This window comes from Rhincodon typus, unplaced genomic scaffold, assembly GCF_021869965.1.
Source record: "Rhincodon typus isolate 14 unplaced genomic scaffold, sRhiTyp1.1 hic_rhity00002194, whole genome shotgun sequence".
Taxonomy (NCBI): domain Eukaryota; kingdom Metazoa; phylum Chordata; class Chondrichthyes; order Orectolobiformes; family Rhincodontidae; genus Rhincodon; species Rhincodon typus.
The window spans coordinates 301-13,913 of NW_025967832.1; the positions used below are offsets into that span (position 1 = coordinate 301).

General features: G+C 42.1%; 1 protein-coding gene across 1 annotated transcript in view; it reads right to left on the reverse strand.

Annotated features, from left to right (window-relative positions):
• Window positions 1-2,104: 2,104 nt before the first annotated feature.
• LOC109927290 (DEAH (Asp-Glu-Ala-His) box helicase 30) overlaps window positions 2,105-13,613 on the reverse strand; it is a gene marked incomplete at both ends in the record, with an annotated part of 20,426 nt that continues 8,917 nt past the window's right edge. The window contains 5 exons of the mRNA XM_048592998.1: window positions 2,105-2,224; window positions 2,975-3,176; window positions 5,427-5,531; window positions 8,396-8,471; window positions 12,352-13,185. Of these exons, the coding sequence (XP_048448955.1) occupies window positions 2,105-2,224; window positions 2,975-3,176; window positions 5,427-5,531; window positions 8,396-8,471; window positions 12,352-13,185 (1,337 nt within the window). The remainder of the gene's footprint in view (window positions 2,225-2,974; window positions 3,177-5,426; window positions 5,532-8,395; window positions 8,472-12,351; window positions 13,186-13,613) is intronic.

Consider the following 13,613-nt stretch of genomic DNA (forward strand, 5'->3'; position numbering starts at 1 on the left):
ATGGGAACATGGTGGTATATTGAACTGGGTATAGAACTTGGTATGTGGGCAGCTAAGTGGAAGCTCAAGGCCCCTGAGGAAGATGGCATCATCAGAACAGATGTGACAGAGACAGAGAAACAGGGAGAATGGAATAGACTATTTTCAGGAAGCAGGGTGAGAAGATACATAGTCAAGTTAACTGTGGGAGTTGGTGAGTTTGTAATGGATCTTGGTGGTGAGCCTATCCCCACAAATAGAAATAGACATGTCAAGGAAGGGAAGGGAGGAGTCAGAAATGGCCCCAGGTGAAGGTGAGAGCAGGTGGAAACATACAAGCAAAACTGATAAATATTTCCAATTCCAAATGAGAAGCAAGCAGCACCAACAATGTCATCGATGTACTGAGATAAATATATTCATGACAGAGGTGGGGGGAGGGACCCAAGTAGGACTGAAACAAAGAATGTTTGACACATCCCACAAAGAACCAGGTATAACTGGGCCCATGCAGATGCACACCTTTAACCTGAAGAAAATGAGGAATTGTTCAGAGCAAGAATGAGTTTGGCCAGGCAGAGAAGGGTAGTGGTGTTGGATGGAGACAATTCAGGCCTTCTTTTGAGGAAGAGGAGAGCTTTATGACCATCAGGGACACACTCTCGAGATTCACAAACTTTCTGGTTTGTCTGTCTCTCCCAGTCTACGTTAAGTGTAACATCCCCCATCAATACTTCTCTGCCTTTGTTACATAGTTGTCCAATTTCAGTATCTATACAATTTATCACCTCTAAGCTGCTACCAGTAATCCATATATGACAGCGATTGTGGTTTTAGTTCCTTTGTAGTTCCCCAGTTTCATCCATAAGGTGTCCACTGGTGCTTTCCCCTCATTGCATCTCCCTCACCGTAAAAGTGATTCTTGTTCTGATCAGTAATGCTACACCATCCTCTTTGCCAGTCTTTCTACCCCTACCTTAAAACCTTGTAACCTGCTAGGTTTAGTTCCCAGTCCTGACCATTCTGCAGCATAATGACAACCATAACAATTTTGAATTTGAATGTGAGCCTGAAGATCATTTAATTTGTTCCCCATGCATTTGTATAGAGAACTCCAATCTTGGCTGTACACTTTATCTCGTCCTTCAGTATCTTTTTATTATTTCTCCCTCCTCGTTTACTCAATACACTTTTTATAGCCCTGCTTTATTCATTAAACTGGCCCTGCTTGTTTGTCCTATTAACCTCTACCTTCTCCTCACATGTTGACCTATTGCTCCTGTTCCCCTGCCATACTAGTTTAAACCCTCCTGTGTTGCACTAGCAAAGCTTCCTGTGAGGACACTGGTGCTCTTCCAATTTAGGTGCAACTTGTTCTTTTTGTATGGGTCCCACCTGCCCTGGAAGAGGTCCCAATGATCCAGATATCTGAATCCCTCAATCCTGCACCAGCTCTTTATCCATGTCTTCAGCTGTATTATCTTCCTATTTCTGGCCTCACTAGCACATGGCATGGAGAGTAATCCTGGAGATTTAGAACCACAGGGGCCCAGCTTGGAGGGAACTTGCAGCCAGTAGTGTTCCTATGCATTTATTGCACTTGCCTTTCTTCGGTCACATAGGTTGTAGGTTTGAGAGGTGCTGCTGAAGGAATTTTGGTGAGATGCTGCAGTGCATCTTGTAGATGTTACTCAATGCTGTCACTGTGCAACTGTGGTGGAGGAGAGTGAGTTGAATGTGGTGCATTAGGTGTCAATTAAGCAAACTGCTTTGTCCTTGATGAAGTCAAGCTTCTTGAGTATTGGTGGAGCTGTACTCATCCAGGCAAGAGCAGACACAGATTTAGCTGCGACAGATAGATTGGTGAAGACAAGGTCAAGTATGGTTTCCAAACCTGATGACTCCCTTACAGCTACTATACTAGGTCTTCAGCAGGTATGTTCTTTAGGACTCAGGCAGCTTAGTTAATGGTGCTACAAAGTCAACCTAGGCAACAAACCTTGAAGTTGCCCACCCAGAATACATACCTTGTCCTTGCCACACTCAGTACTTCCACCAAGTTTGCTCAACATGGAGGATTACTGATTCTTCAGCTGAGAAAGGTGTTATTGGGAGAGACTCTTACCTGGTAAATAGCTGCAGAGTTTCTTGCCCATATTTGATCTGACGCCGTGAGATGTCATGAGCTCCAGAGTCAACGCTAAAGACTTCTAGAGCAACTCCTGCCTCACTGTATACTATAGCGCTGTCAACGCAAATGGGTCTGCCAGTCAGTGGGACAGGACAAATCCAGGGGTGGTGATGGTCTTGCTGGGGCATTGCCTGTTGACTATGAATCAGTGTGTATGACAATCACAAGGTGTTACTCAATCAGTCTGTGGGACAGTTTTTGGCACAAGCCCCCAGATGTTATTAAGCAAGACTTCACAAAGTCACCAGGATTGGGTTTGCCTGTGCCATTTCCAGTTTTTCAAGCGTTGCTGTACAGTTTCATTACTTTCAACTTCGTAGCAGTTTTGAAACAATTGAGTTGTTTGCCTGGCCAGATTAGAGGGAATTCAAGAATCATAGACATTACTGTAGTTATCAAGTCATATGTAGGACAGACCAAGGAAAGAGGAAAGTTTGCAGGTGTTCCCACGCATCTGCTCCCCTTGTCCTTCTCGGTGGATGAAGTTGTAAGCTTGGACGGTGGTTTCCCATTATTGTTCTAAATTCTTTCCCTATTTCTTTTCTCAAGTTTTAATCCCAGCCCCTCAAAACCAGTTTTTGTCCAATATTTTAACTTGGTTTTCATCATAGAAAAGACATAACTATCATCATCTCAAATCATATTAAATTATGGTCACAGCTATCTAGATGTTTTCCTACTTTTGATTCTCTTATCAGTTCTGGGTCATTTCCCATTAAGTCTGGTCAGTTTGTATGAAGAAGATGTTTCTGTCCGCTTTAAGTTTGTCTTCTATAAGTATGAAAACCTGTCCTCCAAACTTGCAATATAATTTTCATAACCCAGGTTACCTTTGTTCTCAGATCATAGCGCTGCTCCTTGTGACATCCCGTGTCAACCACGTGTGTGATATCATCGATAGTTATTGAAGTCTCGGCGATGTTTGTCGCCAGGACAATTTTCCTCATCCAAGGGGCTGGTTGATGGAAAATTTCTTGTTGATCCATCACAGGAATGTTGGAATGAACTGTGAGAAGATATCACTTATACTTTAAATAATGATTTATCTCACCACATAAATATTTCAGAACGTTTCACCTATAATCACATCCTCTCTAGTGACAGCTGATGTATAGGCAAAACCAGCTAAAGACTGTGCACATTCATTCTCCAGTGAAAGTGAAAGATTGACAATGTGTTTTCTTTTCTCTTGACAAATGACCACTGGAATTCTGTGGTAGTGTTTAACGTTAGGAAAGGTTTTGACAAATTGGATTCAAATAAACACTTCCACTGATGGTAAAATTTAAGCACAAGTGGCTATATTGCAAAAACTATCTTCAGCACTCCCATTGCCAACGATATTCTGGCTTCAGCCATACTTATCAACAATTTTGCCAAGATTTTTTTAAAAATAGAAACAGTGCTAGAGAAACTCAATTGGTCTGACAACACCTGTGGAGAGAGTTACCAGTCCAAATCCAATGCCTCTTCAGAAGCTTTTTATTAAAATTCACTAATGTAATATGGGCACTGCTTGCAATGTCAGCAATTATTGCCCAAACCTAACTGCCCTTAAGAACGTAGTGGACAACCATCTTCTTAAAACTTTGTAGCTCCATGTGGTAAACGTACACCAGTACTTTTAGGGAGTTTCAGGTTTCTGACCCAGCCACAGTGAAGGCATGACAGTCTAGTTAGGTCAACATGCCGAATGACAGAGAAGAACTTACATAGACTGTGACGTTCCTATGTCTCTACTGCCCTTGTTCTTCTAGGCAACAGAAGTCTTGTCAAAGCATCAACGGTAAGTTGGAGCATTGTCATTGAGTCACACAGCACGGAAACAGAACTTTTCAACTCGTTCATGCCAACCAAGTTTCCTAAACTAAACTAGTCCCACTTGCCTGTGTTTAGCTCAGTTGGCTGTACAGTTGGTTTGCAAAGCAGTGTGATGTCAACAGTATGGGTTCAATTCCCATCATGGGCTGAGTTTACCATTAAGGACTCTGCTTCTCAACCTGCCCATTTGCGTGAGGTATAGTGGCCCTCACCACCAGTTGTCTCTCTCTAATGAGTAGTCCTATGATCTGGTAAGACTACGGCAACTTGACTTGATCTATGCCCTTCATGATTTAATAAACCTCTATAAGGTCACTCATCAACCTCCTACGCGCCAGTGGAAAAAGTCCAGCCTATCCAACCTCTCCTTATAACTCAAACCCTCCAGTCCCTGCAACATCCTTGAAAATCTTTTCCGAACCCTCTCCAATTTAATAAAATCTTTCCTATAGCAGGGCGACCAGAACTGTGTACAATACTCCAAAAGTGGCCTCTCTATTGTCCTGTACAATCTCAATATGATGTCCCAATTCCTATACTCAAAGGTCTGCGCAATAAAGGCAAGTGTGTCTTCTTAACCACCCTGTTTACCTGTGACACAACTTTCAAAGAACTATGTAACTGAACCCCTAGGTGTCTCTGTTCAACAACGTAACTGAGACACATACCATTAACTGTTTAAGTTCTCCCCTTGTTCATTTTAACCAAAATGCAATACCTCACATTTATCCAAATTAAACACCATCTGCCATTTCTCACCATCTTGTGCATGGTGCCTACAGCTACAACAGGGCAGTGATGCTTGAGGGAGAGTGAAAGTGAAAAAGTGAAGGTCACCATACCCCTGGGTACCACAGGTCGCTTTCTCATTAGAGAGACACAACTAGTGATGAGCAATGTTCTCTCTAAGGTGCACGGTTCCCCAGTTCCAGTAGTTATTGTAGCGCACAGACATCAGACTCCAACCCAGCCAGAAAGAAAATTAGAGGGAACATCGGCAACAAGTTTAACCCAAAGGTCACTCAGGCAAAGAGTTAAGTTGAAAAGGTAGGTCTTCGTGTGACCTCAGCCAGGACAGAACTTAAACTGTTGGCATCAGTTTGCATCACAAATTATTTGTCCAGCAAACTGACCTAGGTGTATAAAGTGGTGCATGAGTGCTAATTTAGCGAACTTCTTTGTCTTGACTGGTTTTGAGCTTCTTGTGTTGCTCAAGCTGTACTCATCCAAGTAAATGGTGAGTATTCCATCACATTCATGACAGTAGATGAGTTACTTGCTGTAGAATTCCAAACTACTGACATGTTCCTCTGATTATCTGGAAGCAAACCCATGGAAGATTTATTTCTTCCCTAATTGCACTGACTTTACAGACACTCACTACAAAAAATAGGAAGTTCACTTTTTTACCAAACTGCACTAATTTTGCACCCACCAGGTAGAATTATATAGTTTTCTTTCCGAGTAGAAAGGCATTCCTCAAGTCTCTGTTGAACCCCTCGGATCTCCTGCCATCCTGGCAAGAAGCACAAGATTCCACCTGCAACACAAACATAACAAGAGGTCAGTTAAAGGCCAAGTGCAAAAGTGTATGGTTTCTTTAATGTTTCTTTTCAGTCAGTGTCTGTTCTACCCTGTTAAATATAGCATCTGCTCCTGATTCAGAGAGATGCACTGTGTTACTAAATGCTTATTCCAGAATAATTGTTTTGGCTATTCAATCACAAAGTGCATCACCACCAACCCAAAACTTCCACCCACATGCCACCGAGGCAAAATCACTTGATTTGGGTTGAGGATTGGCTGATTTTTCTTTCCCCATTCAGGAGAACTGGAGCAGAGTATCAACACAGCATTAGCCATCATTATACTGAATGGTGAAGTGGGCTGGATAGACCAAATCACCTACTTATGTTCCTATTTTCTGTTTCTATATTTCATATGCATGGGTAAGTGGAAGATGGAGGAAGTATGTATGGGGGTGATGGGGGCAGGGGTTTGGGCAGTATGGTGGGGTTGAGGAGCATCTGTGGGGATGAAGGGGGCCTTGAGGGGGAAGGAGGCCATGCGGATGAAGGGGGAGCCCTAGGGTGGAGGAGGTGCATATGCAGGAAGAGTGGGGCAGTGTGCATGGACGGGGTGTTGGGGAGGAGGTTGGGACCATGCAAGCAGTGGGGAATGTTGGGTGGAGGAGCATGTGGACAAGAGGAGAGTGTGGGAGTGGGTGTGCATCAGGGAAGATTGCACTCTGGGGTAGGGTAGGCATGAGCGTGTGCATGTGCGTGTGTGTGTGTGTGTGTGTGTGGGGGGGGGGCGGTGGAGTGATGCGCATGGGTTGGAGTTCATGTGGGGAAGACAGATGTGTGTGTTGGGGTGGGGATTGTGTTGCATGGTCTAGTTTTCTCTCCTTGTGTTAAACCTTGATCCTGATCCTTAGTGGGAAGTTCCATTCTCTAATGCTTTAAGTCCTGCTCCTGATTTCACTGATTCTCAGGGGCAAATTCCACTCTTCCTACACATTTCAAGTCTTGCTTCAGTGTCAATGATCCCTTTTGTCTTTTTATGTGGTGGCTGTAGTTGTAGTGGTGGTGGTAGTGGCGTTGGGGGATGTGAGATGGAGAAGATCCTTGATCCCCTGCTGCACTTTAAGCACTGCTCCTGGTTTCACTTATGTTCAGGGATTTTCAGTTCTGTCTCCACAGTTTAAAGCCTGCTTCTGGCATTTATATAGGTCCTTTAACAGAATAAAGCATCCTGAGCCACTTCAAAAGAACTTTCTTCAACACTGAACTACTTGAGGTCATATCTGGTCAAGTTGACCAAAAGCATGATTGATGAAATAGGCTTTCAGGAGCATCTTAAAAGGAAGATTATGAGAGAGATAGAGAGGTTCAGAAAGGGAATTTCAGAACTTAAGAACTTAGTAGCTGAAAGCATGCCCAGCAACAATTGTGCAATTAAAATTAAGGATGCTCAAGGGGCCAGAACTAGATTGCAGATATCCCAAAGGTTTCTGGGCATAGAGGAGAACAGGGACAGGGAGGGAGGACAAAGGTCACAGAGGAATTTGAAAACAAGGATGGGAACTGCCAAATCAAGTCCAGTGTAATTCAGTGAGCACATGGGTGAACTCTGTATGAGTTTTAGATATCCTTCAGTCACAGAGGGCAGAAAGTTGGAGAACTGCTAGGAGTGCATTAGAATAATAAAGTTTAAAGGTAACAAGATGAGACTTTCAGCATCAGATTAACAAGGCAGGGACAGAATTAGGCAATATTAGAGAAGTGGAAACAGGCAGTGTACTTAATTCTGCAATGTACAACTGGAAGCTCACCTTGGGTCAAGTATGGTAACAAGCTTGTGTAAAAGTCTTGTCTGGCCTCAGATAATTGTCAGCAAAAGGAATCAAGTCAGTGGTTTGGGACCAGAGTTTGGAATGGGGATCAAAAAGAATGACTTCGTTCTTCCGAACATTAGAGGAAAATTTCTGCTCACCCTTGCGATAACAGTGACAATGGAGAAGTCGAGAAAGACGATAGTGAAGAAAAGCCATGTATTCTCACTTTGTATTTGAAAATTGGGGCACTTTCTTATTTATTCATTTATGGGATGTAAGCATCACCGGCTGGACCAGTAACTATTGCTCATGCCTAGTTACCTTGAGAAGGTGGTGGTAAATTGCTTTCTTGAACCACTGCTCTCCATTTGGTGCAGGTACACCAATAATGCCATTAGAGGGGGACTCCCAGGAGTTTGATACAGTGACAGTGAAGGAATGATAGTATATATCCAAGACTGGATGGCGAATGGCTTGCAGGGAACTTGTAGCTGGTGGTGGTCCTATATATCTGCTGCTGTTGTCCTTCTAGGTAGATTTGGAAGGCGCAGTCTGAGGACCTTTGGGGATTTTCTTGTTTGGTGCTGCCATGGGTCATGAAGCAGAGAAGGACAGAAATGTGCCACAGGTATATTCTGGGAAAACACAATGCAGGAATGGGAAGAGAGGCAATTGCAGGTGATTCTCCAGCTATCATCAGGCAAGACAAACAAGGGCATTTCTACACAACTAAACATTGATGGAGAGGCATAGGAGGATGGTAAAGTCCACAGGAGGATGTCAAAGTCTCCGGACAGGTGTAGACAGAAAAAGCTAGATAGTTTATCTTTGTCCCAGTGAAACATTGTGTAATTTGTGACCTTGGTTGTCAGTGCTTCTGTTTATTACTCTGGTTGAGATCAATAACTTGGGATGGATTAAACATCAAACGTTGGACCTTCCTGGTCTGCATATTTGAGGACTAAACCAGTTTGTACAGGCAGCCAGTAAGTAAGGAGAAAGAATTAGAAATATCCCTCTCCTGCTGTCAGCAGCAAACAGTAAGAGCACAAACAAGCTTCCCTTACCTGATTCACTGTGAGCATCAATATACAAAATTGTGTCAGTGACCAGATCAAGATCAGGGACAGGGTCTTCCTCATCCTGTTGACATCACAAAACCAAAGAGTTAATTAATACTACCGAAAACTCAAAACAGTTTTATCAAATAATATATCGTTTTGCACTAATATAATTCCTTGTGATCTTAAGGATCATTTATTTTGTGGAAAGAAAATTACACACCAATTGAAAGTTTGATTAGTGCTGCAAGGCACAGATGACATCTGCAGATTCCTGCGCATGCTCAGAGACAGTAACAGATTCGGAGATCAGTGGTGGCTCAAAGGCTGAATCGAAATGTGTAGTGCATTACACATACTTCAGATTTAATTCTCAGCTCGAATCAAATCAACTGACTGTAACTAAGAAATTAAGATTAAGATATAGAATGAGTTTGGTAAAGACAAGAAATAGAAAAGGTACAGTGGAAGTATTAATGCAGCTTTATGCAGCCAAGTTGTACTAGTCGTTAGAGAGGGGGACAACTGGTGGTGAATTTAACCTAAGGGTCACCATTCCTTCAGGATCTTCATGGTAACCACAGCAATATGGAAACTGAACCATGGAAAGCAAAGGTTAAAGTCATTGTGGCAGAGTTTATAAGCCCCTTGTAAAAGTTTAATTTGCAGAAGAGGATGGAGGAAAAGATAATAGAGGCTTGTAGGAAAGATACTGAAATTATCATGAGTAATTTATCTCCATATAAATTAAACAAATCAGATTGGCGAAGGTGGTCGAAAGATTACTTCATACTGTATTCAAATTGTGGAGACACTATATTTGAGTGCCAATCTGGGAGCAGGACAATTTAGACCTGGTAATGTGCAATGAGACAGGGTTTAATTAATTAATATCCTTATTCTAAAGCAGCCTTACAGCAAGAGTCGTCATGACATGATAGAATTTCACATTCAATTTAGTTGTCAGAAGTGCAGGTCTAAGACTCCTGCCTTAAACTTAAAAAAATTACAAGAGTATGAGTAAAGCATTGACTAAAGTCAATCAGGAAAATAGGTTAAATGGACATTAGTGCAATAGTAGCAGACTTATAAGGAGATATTTCATATCTCAGGGGGGACATATTACTTTGAGTGCCATCTATGATTAATTAAGGAAGGATAGTATCACATTGAGAAGAAGAGCATACAATGTTAATGATCTAGATGAAGGAACTGTGGGCATTCTGGCTAAGTCTGCAGACGATACAAAGATAGGTGGAGGGACACGTAGTATTGAGGAGGTGGGGAGGCTGCAGAAGGATTTGGACAGGTTAGGAGAATGGGCAAAGAAGTGGCAGATGGAGTACTGTGTGGGAAAATGTGAGGTCACGCACTTTGGTAAGAAGAACAAAAGCATCGACTATTTTCTAAATGGGGAGAAAATTCAGAAGTCTGAAGTGCCAAGAGACTTAGGAGTTCTAGTCCAGGATTCTCTCAAGGTAAACTTGCAGGTTGACTCAGTAGTCAGGAAGGCAAATGCAATGTTGGCATTTATTTTGACAGGACTTGAATTTAAAAGCAGGGATGTACTACCGAGGCCTTATAAGGCTCTGGTCAGGCCACATTTGGAGCATTGTGTGCAGTTTTGGGCCCCGTATCTCAGGAAGGATGTACTGGCCCTGGAGCAGGTTCAGAGGAGATTCCCAGGAGAATGGTCCCAGGAATGGAAAGCTTAACATATGAGGAACGTTTGAGGACTCTGGGACTCTTCTCATTGGAGTGGAGAAGGATGAGGGGGGGCATCTAATTGAAACTTACAGAATACTGAACGGCCTGGAGAGAGTGGATGTTGGGAAGATGCTTCCATTGGTAGGAGAGACTAGGACCCGAGGGCACAGCCTTAGAGTAAAGGGTAGACCTTTTAGAACGGAGATAAGGAGAAACTTCTTCAGCCAGACAGAGGTAAATCTATGGAATTCATTGCCACAGAAGGCTGTGGAGGCCAGGTCATTGAGTACATTTACGACTGAGATAGAGAGGTTCTTGATTATCAAGGGGATCAAGGGTTACGGGGAGAAAGCGGGAGAATGGGGTTGAGGAACTTATCAGCCATGATTGAATAGCAGAGCAGACTCGATGGACCGAATGGCCTAATTTCTGCTCCTATGTCTTACATCGTGAAGCTGAATGGTAAATCAGAAGATTAGGCAGATTTTATTGTCTAAAGATTGACAAATAAAGGAAGGAGAAATTAGAATTTAACAGAAAGCTAGATAGAAACATTAAAATAGATACCAAGAGTTTCAAGCAGTTTTAAAAAAAAGTAACTAGTAAGCGTTGACCCTTTAAAAAGTGAGTCTGCAGAATTAATGTTGGGAAAACAACAAAATGGTACTGGCATAGAACAAAAATTTGTGCTTGCCTTCACTGTAGAAGGCACAAATAATATTCCAAGAAAAAAAAATTGAACCTTTTCATCTTACATACAACAGGACAATTTGCAAGAATACCAACACAAGGGAAAAATAAACATTTATACTACATGAGAGGTATGGGCTGATTGGTTGGCAAGTGAAATGTGATCAGTAGAGGTGTTAACATGGAGCATGCGCCCATTAACAAAAACTGCGAACATACTCTAGGTGTAGCCTAAATAATGGCCCACATGAATGTAGTAAGGTATCTTTATTGTTATACTCCAAACCCTCAACATAAATTAATACATTATCAGCTTTTGTATCTGCACGCTAACCTTCTGTGGTTCAAATAAAAGATATCCACGTCCCTCTGAATACAAACATTTCCCAGTTTATTGCCATTCAACAGATATTCTGCTTTTACATTTTCCCTACCAGAATGGATAATTTCATGCTTTGCCACAACATATTCCATCTGTCATGTACTTCCCTTCTCACACAATCTGAGTACACTCTTTTGCAACCCGCTTGCATCCTCCTCACTACCTATCCTCCCATATAACTTGGTATCATCAGCAAATTTAGTTGTGTTAACACTCAGTGCCATCCTCCAAGTAATTGATGTGGACTGTAAATAATTGAGGCCTAAGTACCAAACCTTGAAACCTGCCTCTAGCCCCACTGCGCTTTTATTTCACTGGAACAAGTGCAATGGTGGGACATGCTCCTTTTAATTGCAGTGAGCAGGTACCCCACTCATGAACATTTTGTTGCTTCCCGAAAAGTCATGATAATTTTAAAATGCTTATTAGCGTAATTCATAACCCTCATATGTTAGTGAGCGCCTTTTTAGTGCCCACCAGACTCAGTGTACCATCATTTGCTCAAATCTAAAAGCTATGTTGATGCTGTGTAACCTGGGCAGTTTTATTATTAATATATTTTTATTGTAATGGATGAATACAACAGTTTGGTTTTTCAGGCTACTTCAGAACACAGTTAAGAATCAACCACATTTGAGCATCTGGAATCACGAATGGGGCAGAATATGCAAGAACAAATTTCCTTCAGAACAACCGTTCAGGACTTGTGAACAATCAGATAGGCTTTACAGTGTCACTGCTTACTCCTAGATTTCAATTCCAGATTTGTTCAATTAGCTGAATATATTGTGTCTGTTATAGCAAAGACATGCCCTGTTACCTGTCCAATCACAACTTAGCACTGTACTACTTTACCATGGTGCGTTCATCAACTTGGCCTAAGTAGTCTTCTTTTTAGTGCTGAGTGAGTGGATTTCAGCTCAAACTTCGGTCCAGGCATGAGCAAGTAAGTTGAAACATCTACATGAATCCGAAAAGGACAGATACCTAATATCCTAGCCAACATTTACCTTCAATCAAAATACTCAAAAACAGACTAAATGCTCCAATCATCTGACTTAGACAAATTAGCTAATCATTTCAGTGCAAAAATCGTTAATTTGCTGTGAAAATACTTTAGGACATTCAGAAACAGAAAAATAACACCAAAACAAACTCTTTCCTCCCTTATCAAGCTACTCACTTGATTGAGCCGAGTGGTCTTCCGTTGCCCCAGCATTGGTAGGATATCATCCAGGTAAAAATCCTTCACCGGAAACATGAACCCTGGCACAGTTACTATGGGGCAATTCCGATAATATTCTGATATACGCTCAGTGTCGCTGGTGGCACTCATTAAGATGATCTTCAGATTCGGGTTGGATTCCATCACCTTCTTCAGTAAGATGAGAAGGAAGTCCGTGTTGACATCACGTTCGTGGACTTCATCCACAATGACATGACTGATGCCTTCTAGTGAGGCATTCCCTTGCAGTTTCTTTAAGAGGATGCCAACAGTGCAGAAGAGTAGGGCTCCACCTCTAGGGGGCAACATGCTCTCCAGTCTCACCTGGTAACCCACATTTTTCTTCAGGCTTGGTCCCATCTCATAGCCTACTCGTTGCCCCACTGATACTGCACTGATCCGTCGGGGCTGTGTTATTAAAATGTTACAGTCTGCTCCTCTGTTGTCAGTTATGAACTTCTCCAGAATAAACTGAGGGATCCTGGTAGTCTTACCACATCCAGTCGCGCCAGCTATGACTATGACCTGATTTTCTTCAATGGCAGAAATTATTGTTTTCTTGTGCAAGTCCACTGGCAATGGCTTAACATTCACAGGCCTGGATCGCCGCCAAAGCCAGAGCAGTTTCTGACTGATACGTTCTGCCTCTTCTTGTGACAGTGGGACATACATTTCTCCTGTGATGGCATCACTAACTAAACCACTGCCAGACACTGAATCCACAATCTCTGGGCTGGGGCTAATGGACTGGTGCTCATGGTCATCATCTTCAGAGGCTATCTCTATTGTATGCTGCAAGAGAATGAGAGAGAAAAAAAACACTGGTGAGGATAGATGGAGAGAAAATAAAATGGGAGGCTGCATCTCTCAGTTTAATGAGAAAATATTGAAAACATTAAATAAAACAGTGAATGCTCAAAAAAATTAATGCAATATTCTCCCCTTCTCTACTAAAGGTGTTAGCTGTAGCCCATAACCTTGTTCAAAGTATTGACCAGGAGTCAGTGTTTGAGAGATAAATTTCATATAAAACACAAACTATTTCTTTCTGAAACGAAAATAAACTGCTGGAGAAACTCAGCAGATCTGGCAGCATCTGTGGAGAGAGGAACAGGATTGACGTTTTGAGTCCGTTAGGACTCTTCTTCACCTTTCTTCTCTGCTATCTCACTCAATTAAACATTCTCCATTCATTAATGTTCTGATTGATGTATTGATTT